Consider the following 11,289-nt stretch of genomic DNA (forward strand, 5'->3'; position numbering starts at 1 on the left):
CCCCATGGGAATGAAGCTTGTACTCTGAGTGAAATTGACACTTATCTGCTCAGAACACAACGTTTCACAATACGTCATTTGATAGATGAAAACCTTGACTTTCTATTATTTATAGGTAATGTATAATTAAACATAAAAGAGAACTATCAACAATATCTGAAAGATAGGATATGACAGAAAGGGTGTGATTTTCTATTTATACCTCTGTAACCAAACAAAATTGAAGACTATAAAAACATGGTTTGTTTGAACAGTGACGATTTTATAGAGAGTAATTTAGATTTAATTTTGTACTTTTTTAAGGGGTAGTGAATAAAATAGAGAAGATATGTCACAAGTTTCATACTAGGAGAAGTTCAGGATTTTTTAAATATTTCTGTATACAATTAAGAACTTAAAACTTATATACTATTAAAATATGGATTATTAGCTAAATGTTTATGCCATATTAATTGGTATAACATAAACAAAAAGTAGTTTAATAAAATTTTGAATGTAAGACATTAAAACTTTTTTTATGCATAGTAAAGGATACTCAGGGCAAAAAGGTTAATGATATCAAAAATATGTTAGAACAAAAATCTATTTTTTATAGAAAAAATACTAAAAATTATACTTACAACAAATTCATATTGATTTTACTGCTTCTAATTTTGATTTGTGCAGGGACCACCATTGAAGTTTGATCAGTATGTTTTCTGTAAATACAAGCACTTTGAAACTTAGTATATACAAACCTTGAAAATATTTTGCTTGAAATATCTAGCTTAGTTTAAAAACTCATCAGTACTAAAATTTTGTGATAATTTTTATGAAATAATGAGAGTAACTTCATTCTATTTGTGAAATGATTTCCAAATGTAATATTAGAGGTAGTTGAACAAATCAATCATAATTGTATTTTATTATCTATAAAGGATTTTGATAAGCTGTTATGATGTAAGCTGCATTCTGCCTTTTGAGCATGAACCTATTTGTGAAGCATCTGCTTGTGTAAATGATCATGGATATTATGAAATCCTAAAAAACACATTCCAAGAACCATTCAGAGTTTGTTTTTTTTTGCCCAATAGGGCAGTGTGTTTTTCATCAGGACAATGCCCCCTATCACAAAGCATGTATAAATTATGCATGGTTTCAAATTAACACTACTGGAATCTTGGAATCGTTCACTTATAGCCCTGATCTTAAACCTGTGGAATATCTTTGGGACCATCTTGATAGATTAAGTTGAAATGTTAGAGCACAGCCTACCAGACATCATCAACTGGTGGAAACTTCACCTTGAAGAATAGCAGCATTTATTCAGTATCAGACAAATCATATTTTGCATTATGACAATGACCACAAAGACCCCCCATCACCATTTATGGCTGTATGTTCATATCCTTTTGCCAATGTCTAGAACAGCAGTATTATTTTTTGTGATGATTACATTTTACTTATATTTATGGTTTTCTGTATCACCAAATTTCAACCTATATATATATATATAAGTGTCATTCATTTAGATTTATGGGTAAAATGGAGGTTTAAACCACACATTTTTTATACAAATTATGAATAATATAGTCAGAACACTTCATCCTCTACATATATTATAACCACTTGAAATGGAAAAAGGGATTATTATTGTAATTTAATTATATGATTATTCAATTTGAATTTATTTTTTATAGAGAACTTTGTTTTTATGAAACACAAGATCAGATGATATTTTTCATCATACAATATTTATATAGGTCAGTGATATATTTAAAAGATAATCCCTCTTGTTAGTGAATATATGGCTGGATTACTGGTTGAATAATGTTTCTGATTGTCTTGTGCACATGTATCAGAGAATTACATAAAAATAACTATTTAATGTCTCAGTGAGTGAATATTTTTATTAAATTCAGCTTATATAAGATTTTATAATGCAAACCTTAAATTCATTAATAATTTATTATATTTCTTTTTACTACCCAAAAATCACATTTAAAGTTTGTGTTTACTTTATATGTTTAATTCGTATGTATGAAATGGGTCTTTATCCTACTGAATATAGGGAGCGAAACCCTATAATTATATACAGGTTTCTTTATCACTATGAAACCCAGGTGTTTTGATCAATGCACCTGTTAAATAGTGTTTGTTTTGTTACATTGCAAAAAAAAAGAAAAAGAAACAGTAGATGAAATAGTTAGAAACATTAGAATTACTTTCTACAAATTATGCAGCTTTTGCAAGTAAAATATCTCATTTTTATATATGATATTTGATTTAATTCACAGCTTTGAATTTTCCAAATGATCTCAGTGTGATGTTTTTGAGAAATAAATAAAATGCTTACCTTTGTTGTAGATTTTAGTTACTGATTTTTATGTTTTTCTATGTTCTTTTAAGATTTTCCTATAAAATTTCTATTTTATAAAACTAAATTTTATCTTTGTTTGATTTACAATAGAAATAATTTTATCCCATACTAAAATCATAATCAAGTTTACTTTTTTTTTTCAAATGTTAATCAGAAGATTTTGTTTAACATGGGTAATAAGTTTTAAACCTGTATTATTTTATTTCTATTTTTTTGACAATTTTCTCAACCCATACAAGCAGTTACTTAGGCCAATATGGTCTTACAGAGTGTTTTTTGATGGAACGAAACTTGATATTGTTGAATGGAAAGTGATTTATCTAAGCCTACCTCATCGTTTTCCAAAAAAAAAATTTTTTTTCTATTATACTTCAACTTCAAAATTCAAGTGAAATATAAAATGACGAAAAGAACTTTAAAAAGAAAGAAACTGGTAATGTAATTGTAATGGAATGTGTTCACAAACACCTTTTCTTTTAGCAACCTATCACCAAGGCAAGCTTTTATTATTTTGTTCCAGTCACTACACAAATTGCTGCTGAAATATTAGGTCATTAAGAAATTAATGTTGCTTTTTTTTTTAAGATGGAAAAACCCAAACAACTTATATATCAAAACAAAACATTTATTAAATGAAATAGTCTCCATTCTTATCGACGATACTTTTCCATCTTACAGTCAGGTTGTTAATGCCCTGATTAAAGAAATCACTTGGCTTTGAAGCAGAAAACATGTCAATGTCCTCTTTATCACCTTCCACATTTGCATACATTTTCTCATTTAGATGGTGTTGCAGCAAATGAAAAATATGTTAATCTGATGCTGCCATATATGAAGAATATGGTGGGTTGGGGAAAACTTCTCAACCGAACTCCATAATCTTGTGTGGGCCACTTGTGGTCGTGCATTGTCATGGAGAAGAAGAACACCTTTCCATTTGATGAGTAAAGGGCGTTTCTGATGAAGGACTTGATTTAAACATTCCAGTTGCTGACTATAGATCTCTGCATTAACAGTTTGCTGTGGATTGAGGAGTTTGAAATGAATTACTCCTTTGATGTCCCATCAAATGCAAAGCATCACTTTCTGCGGATGGAGTCCAGGTTTTTGGGTCAGAAGTGGTTTTTGTCTAGGACTGAGTCATTGTTTTTGGCATTTAATAATGTCATAGAGAGTCCATTTTTCATCACCAGTGATGATTTTGTCCAAATGTGGTTCAATTACGCACCAGAAGAAACGAAGCAACGTTCACACATTGGAAACTTTAAAAAAGTTAACTTGAATCATACCATCATTGTAAAGATGAAACACTATTATGGCTAATGTAGAGAAATTAAAACTTTGTTATTTGTTGAAACAATAATACTCTACTATCTGAATACACTTTCTAGTGTTATTATTATTCATTCCCTAATGGTTTGAAACTTTGTAAGATAATGTTTTAGCTATCAAAAGTTTTATTATACAACATAAGTTGAAGCTATTCTAATTTTTATGTAGTTTGACTTTAAACTTAGGTTAGGAAAATGCATTAATTAATTAGTCAAAATAAAGTTGATTAATGAGTCTGTCAATTAATTGATTAGCAAATATCACTAATCACCCAACTCAACTTATGGACTTTTAGACTAATTCAGATAGTTACAGTAAGTGAAACTTTGTTTCAAATGAACAATCAACTGTTGTCTTACTCTCTCCTCTGTCCATTTGTCAGAGTTTGGATGCTTTCAACTTAAAAACAAAATGTTTACATTCATAGGTAACATTGTATAATTGGCCATTTAGTTTTTTAGTGGAGTTGATTACAAATACAATAACAAGGCACAAGCCTAATGATAGAAGGAAACACTTGTATGTGCAAAGTGTTTTGGAAGTTTCCAGTCAAGATGTGACTTACAAGTATGAAGATAACGTGCATCATTTTGAACATTTGTATTTTTAAAGGAAATGAGTTTATATTAAACTGTATTTTCTCTCAAAATAATTATTGCAAACTTGTGTGACTGATGTTAAATATAATATTTGAAAGTTCTGTGTGCTCTTCATATCTGAACAAAAAAAAAAGAATTATTGAAATTAAATATTAAAACCTGTTTAAATGTTTGTTTGTTACAGATGTATGTGTTGATGTGAAGCCTGTGTCTAGGTATGAAGCTACCAGCTGTAATTGTATAAGACCCAAAGATTTTATTGAAAAAGGATGTGGTACTGATTGTTTGAATAGGTTGGTTGATTTTTTTCCCTCTAAATCTATCATCAGAAATTAATAAGCCTAAGAGTTGAGTTTAATAACCAAGTACTTCAGAATTTTGCTAAATCAAATTCCATATACATAATATTTTTAAACTCAAAACTCCTGCTACTTCTACAACAAGAAATCTATTTAATAGTTCTAAAGATGGACTGGAACTCTCTTCTTTTCTTCAGCTGTATTTTCCAATCTCTGATTGGCTACTTTTAACACTTGTTAATAAGACAATATTATTAAAGGCAAATTAAAAGGAGGCTGCAGGACTAACAGACTGTAGCAATCACAAGGACTTGAAACCAGAATACTGTGGGATCAGTCATTTTTACTTCATGTGTTACCTTTATATTTTTTTGTTCTAATGTGGAGCCTAATCAGTCATCAGGTCAATGTGATCAAATTGTAGCTGTGTTTTATAGTAAAGTTAGAGATGTGGTTATGCAGAAAATTGAGGAGAGTGGAAACCTATAATTTGTGGTAAAAGTTGGTACCAAACTGAATGAACATGAAATATGAATTAATCAGCTTTGTGTGTTTCATGATAGAGGTAACCATAGTTTACTTTTTATTCTCTTGGTCTGTTGTTAGTTTTGGATATTTAAACATGAAATATTTCTTTAACTTTCTGAATTTTCCAGTCTATGGTTATTTCATTTAAATATGATGTTTCTTTAATTTTCTACTTTTCCCAACCCATGGCTTTGTTAGTGTGTGAAACAAAGTTTCACTGTCTCTGATGTTACCTGCTGGTGACTTAGGGGTTAGCTTGAGAGCTTATGACATTAAATTTCAAGATTTGATCCCTGCTGTGGGAACAGCACTATTAGACAATTTTGCAGCTTTGTACTAAACAACAAACAAACTTTGATTTTCAAAAGGTGGGGATGTGCTCAGCTGTCTCAGAAGTGCCACATTTCACATAAATTAAAATGCAGATACCTTCCTGCTTCACCATTTTTACCTTTTTCCATAGGAATGGAACAGTTTTTTGGGATCACTGAATGTGTTAAGTTTATCTTGATTAATGAAATGAAAAAATGTTTGTTAAAAAAAGTAGTTGCTCGTATTATCAAGCTCAAGAATGTTTGTCTTTTTTGTCACAAAATTAAGTAATTTTTGCTATAAGTTTTCTTAATAGACTCGGAAAATGTTAATAATAGTTTGGTGTAATCACATTCACATTTGATTTAACTTGAATATCTTCAAGCTGTTAAAATAGTATTGTCACATTCTGACTGACAATACATTTTTATTCTCATCAATAGTCAGATCATTAGAAGTAACTTATTTATAAATGTGTGTTATTTTCACTAAATGTCTCTCTCTATCTGATTTATAATTGTTGTTTCAAACATGATTTTAGCTAGTAGATAATTCTATAGATATAATTCAGCTATTATGCATTCTTTATAAAATGTATTGTTTTAACTTAAAGGATGATGTACGTTGAGTGTACCTCTCAACTTTGTCCATGCAAGGAACAGTGTTCTAATCAAAAAATCCAAAAACATGAGTGGAGTCCAGGATTAGAAAGGTTTATGACTCCTGACAGGGGTTGGGGAATACGTACCACTGAACCTATCAAAGCAGGTGAGAGTATCTTTGCTAGTACTAATGGTCTTTTGTGATTACAGTTCAAATTTTCAAATATTTTAATTAGAAGGAAATTACTTTTTATCTACTGATTATCTGTGATTTTCATATAATAAATTTATTTGGTATTAAAGGGAAAAATGGGTGTGGTTTTTAAACTAAAATATTAATTCAGTTCTTTTATAAACATCTCACATGGAAGATAAATAAAATATACATTTAAGTTTTCACAAACTGTAGTAAAGATGCAAAGATGAGTGCATAGATCCTACAACCCTTTCTTACCAATGGTATTGTAGGTAATGGACCTGGTGGCTCTTGTTTAATACACCAAGATCATTGTTGTGTCTCCCCCCTTTCTCTTTAGATGTTATTCCAAGTCCATCAATCATTCACATGTAATGTAAACTTTTCAGAAGGTGTCAGTTTTAGGCACCATGATTCCACCTTCTGCTCTTGCATCTCACCACACTTCATCTAAGTTTCATCACTATAATTAGAACTCTTTAGTTGTAGGTCATAGTGATGGTCAGCGACAAGATGATGATTGGATACACATATTGTTACCATAGATGGCAAATTACCCTCTGTATATTTCTTTGTAATTGATTTGTTAAAAAAAATCAATTTAATTACCAGATCTTTAAACTTGGAACTAGTTTTTCCAATTTCATATATACTCCTCAAACAATAGTAACCATCTAACAGGAATTATTTTACACGTAAAACAGTATGGTATTTAATAATACACTGAAAGGATCATAAGCTTTCTGTATACTAGCTATAACAAAACACAACTACAGTAGTTCAGTTTTCTCAGAGCGAGCACATAGAAAACTCCAATTATCCTTTTAATTTTTTCTTACCAATGTATTATGAATACGTAAACACACAATTTAAGAAAATGGAACTAGAATGCAAGTATTTTAAACAGTAATTAGCTGTTATCAAAACGAGATTATTATAGAGGTATTTTAATATTTGGGTTTTAAAATAGATCATTTAACATTTCACACATTTATACATTTTTTATTTTGTTAACTCCAAACACTAATTTTCATCTAACCTGAGACTGTATTGCAGGTAGTTTTATACTGGAATATGTTGGTGAAGTGGTGAGTGACAAGGAATTTCGCCACCGAATGGCAGAACGCTATTGTAATGATCAACATCATTACTGCCTCAACTTGGACAGTGGGATGGTCATTGATGGCTATCGAATGGGAGGAGAAGGAAGATTTGTCAACCATTCTTGTGAACCCAACTGTGAGATGCAAAAATGGTTTGTGTTTTATTCATACTGAGTATTTCTAAAATCTGCCATTATATATATATATATATATAATTAGTGTTTACAAATTTATCCAGCTTATGTTAAGGAAGAATGCAAAAATAGATGAGAATTTGTATTTGTTTAATAGTAGGCTGCTGTTCTGAGGTCAAAAGTAGGTATTGCTTTAACATAATGTATAACTTGGAAAATGTTTTTGCCTATAAAATTCTGCCTAATGTACGTGGGAGAAGTAAATTAAATTTCATGCTTTCACTGACATGGATACCCTAAGAGCTGGTGCACAGTTATATGTGTTTATAATACAGCACTAATCAAAAAGATTAACATTGTTGAAACTGCAACAGTACACAATATCTGCCCTGATTGAGGGACTATGAGATTTTGTGTTAAAGTGAAAATATTCAGAAAGATAGCTAAAGAAGAAGTTAACTATTGAATGATATGATATAGAAGCTTCTCATTGCATTTTTTTGTTTTAATTAAATCATATAAATCCATCTATGATGTCCTAAACTGGCTTAAAGTCATGTTTGGTCTTTTATATCTATCTAAAAATAGCATTTTAGATCTGTCTTTTGTCTTCCACAAGTCATTGCCCAAAAGTTCTTTTTTTTTTCAATACCAGAACTTGTCATTTGGACTGGATGATGAAAGACTAAAGGTTCTCTAAAATACTATTTAAATGTACAGTATAATACTTTCAAAGCTAAGGTTGAAATGTTCAAGACAAAGGATAGATCTCAAATACTATTTTTACACATTTCTGATTTTAAATCTGAATTTGTCTAATTTAAACAACAGCTTTAAGCAGCTTATGAAAAGCAAAAAACAATAAGTGAATATTACGTTATGTTAAAATGAGAAAACCAAAAATTTTAGTTACATTTATCACATCACTATAATTGTTAGGCATTAAATATGTAAAGTGTATGCAATGCTATAAGTTTGTTATTGTACAATAATACTTCTTCAGTTTTTAGATATAGACTTTTTCATAATTAACATTAAACAAGAAATCTAATTTAAAGGAAAAATATATAGATATTGAATATTAAGTTTGTGTCGTCTTGTTTTTTTAATCAACCATTTGCTCTGGATTACCAAATTCAGCAATATAGAGTCTCTTAACATGCCATATGACTGAACCCTAATCAGTACATTTATATGTGGGTTGTTTTGCCCTCAAACACTTTCAGAACAAATGCAATTTGTTGAATAAGCAAACTGGAGAGTAAACAGTAAATTTTCTGAGACTTAAGATCTTGATTTTATCTTGTTGGAGTTATTGGTGATATTCATAAATAAATCATACCAGTCTGTTGACTGTATAGGAAGTCAAAATATAATAACTCTTAGAAGCTAACATACATTGAATTTATGTAATTATTTAATTTCTAAAACATGTTTAATTTTACCATTAAACAAAATTAAAGCTGATTGGTAATACAGAAGAGCTGTTGTAACAGTACTTGAACTGATTTCACTCTTAGACTTAGATCAGTGTTAAACAGTAGATGTTACAGAAACTTTAAACTTGTAATTCTACCTTTACTTGCAAAGTTTTCCTTACTCTTTGTGTAACATTATTTATTCCTTTCTAAAAACTGTAATTGACTGAAGCTTATGTTAACTATACATTAGGGATGTAATTGGTAAGACAGTATGTTTACGCTTAAAGATTATGTCCTTTTTTCTAAGAATGCATGTTTTTTAAGAAGTATCTTAAGTTTGTGTAGATGATATATTTTTATTGGTGTTAGTTAAGGATGTGTATTAATCAAAAGTAGGTAAAAGTTCCTGATATAAATATATACACATACACACATTTGGTGTGTCTACCACTTGAGGTTTAATTTTGGAAATATTTTTTTCTTTGTTAAGATGTTATCTAGTGAAATGTGATTCCTCATGTTATGTGTATATTTTATGCCATTACAAGATGAATGAGTTCATGTAAATTCATATGTTAAGTTTTTTTAGAATATACAAATTTTATTTTTTATAGGTCTGTTAATGGAGTGTATAGGATAGGACTGTTTTCACTAAAAGACATTACGAGCAACACAGAGATCTGCTATGATTATAACTTCCACAACTTTAATCTTGAAACACAGGTAAAAAGATAAACAAAATTGAAATTTTTCATCAGCATAGGATATTTATAAGTTATTTCGATTTTTGAAATTAATGTTTTATGTAATATTTATAGTTTATGTTCAAGTTATTTCTTATTCAGTGGTTTTTGGAACATTCCTGCATTATATGGTTTCGAAAGTTACCATGTAAACACTATACAAGTTTAAATATAATATTGAATTAGTGCATTTTTATCTTTTTCAAATAAGCTACACTGAAATTAAGACTATTAGTAAAGCAGCCTCTGGAATGTGTTATTCTCATACAAAAGAAATCAGTACTACAGGTTAATTAGAACCTAATACAGTATAGTTTATATATTTGTTATTGTGTTAGTGTTTATGAAGTTTTATTAAAGGTTAGGTGTTTTAGATTTATTAAAAAATTTTTATTGAAAGCTATTTTCTTAAATAGTAACTCTTTATGTACTGGAGAGGATGTCCTGTTCTTTTATTTCTCATAATAAAAATACTTAACCAAATCAAACTGCATAACACTTGGTACCAACTTTCTAAATAGTATCTAGCTTTCATTTGTGAAATATCTGAAATTTTGTTGTGACACACAGTTTTACTTTTGTGATATTCATAATTATATTTCTTTTGATGTTTTGCCATTTGAAGCAGTAAACTTCCGACCATAAGTCAAACAAACACTGACAAATATGTACTTCCATTCATGGATTCACCTTCCAATAAAGATGACACAATTACTTTGTCAGGTGTGATAGCATGATGTTTTGATACAAATTTTGGTTAAGATCAACTTGTGTGTTATAATTATAGTTTATGTTTAAAAATAAGACATTTTTGTATGTGTGTGTGTGTGTTTGTTGTTTGAAGACAATTTAAAATTATCCAATTGAAAACAATGTGTCATCCAAATAGTTAGCTGTTGCAAACCATGGCTTTAACACTGTTAAACCATTGGTCTAACTATAATTGAGAAGTAACAGCTACTGTACTTCTCAATTTACAAAGTCTATTTTCACCAAATTTAGCAAGTTTTTAGTGAACATTAAAAGTCTTGTACACAAAAAATCAAAGTTTTTAATTAAAGATTTTTCTGTAAATATTCGAAGCTTTCACCTGGTGAATCTGAGTGAAAGATGATTTTTGTGTAATAACTATTTTCAACCATTCTGAAATAACCTCTTTAAAAAAACATCTTAAAATTAATAGTTATCCCTTGCATTTTCTTGAAGCCATAACATGAAAATTCCTGTCAAATAAAATAGATCCTGCTATGAAACTACATGCTTTTTCAAGTTATGTTGTAAATATTTGTATATACCTGTTTACCACTTTCAAGTTATAGTGACATCTCCGACAGTGGCATGCAAAATTCAAACAACTGACAAAAACCTCCTATTGGAAAGTAATGGGACATTCCATATTTCCAATTTCTCTGTTGTCATGCGCTCTTTCGGTGACCTCCCCAAACAATGAGCTAATACACAGTGAGCTACTAACAGGGAGCCACATGGCATATCATCCCAATAACTTAATATGGAACAAAGAGTTACTGTTATTAAAGACCATATATGAAATAGAAATCATTTAAGTGGTCTAGAAAAAAAAAAAAATATTACGTATTTTTTTTTTTTACTTTTCTTTCTTTCTTTCTATCGTAAATACTAAGTTTAACTAAATTAAAAAA

The 11,289-nt window shown here is 29.4% G+C and overlaps 1 protein-coding gene across 1 annotated transcript in view; it reads left to right on the forward strand.

The window, feature by feature from the left end:
- LOC106464006 (histone-lysine N-methyltransferase ASH1L-like) overlaps positions 1-11,289 on the forward strand; it is a 137,539-nt gene that overhangs the window by 87,269 nt on the left and 38,981 nt on the right. The window contains exons 8-11 of the mRNA XM_013924109.2: positions 4,475-4,583; positions 6,043-6,197; positions 7,284-7,482; positions 9,500-9,608. Of these exons, the coding sequence (XP_013779563.1) occupies positions 4,475-4,583; positions 6,043-6,197; positions 7,284-7,482; positions 9,500-9,608 (572 nt within the window). The remainder of the gene's footprint in view (positions 1-4,474; positions 4,584-6,042; positions 6,198-7,283; positions 7,483-9,499; positions 9,609-11,289) is intronic.

The sequence above is a fragment of the Limulus polyphemus genome, unplaced genomic scaffold (assembly GCF_000517525.1).
Source record: "Limulus polyphemus unplaced genomic scaffold, Limulus_polyphemus-2.1.2 Scaffold1539, whole genome shotgun sequence".
Classification (NCBI taxonomy): Eukaryota; Metazoa; Arthropoda; class Merostomata; order Xiphosura; family Limulidae; genus Limulus; species Limulus polyphemus.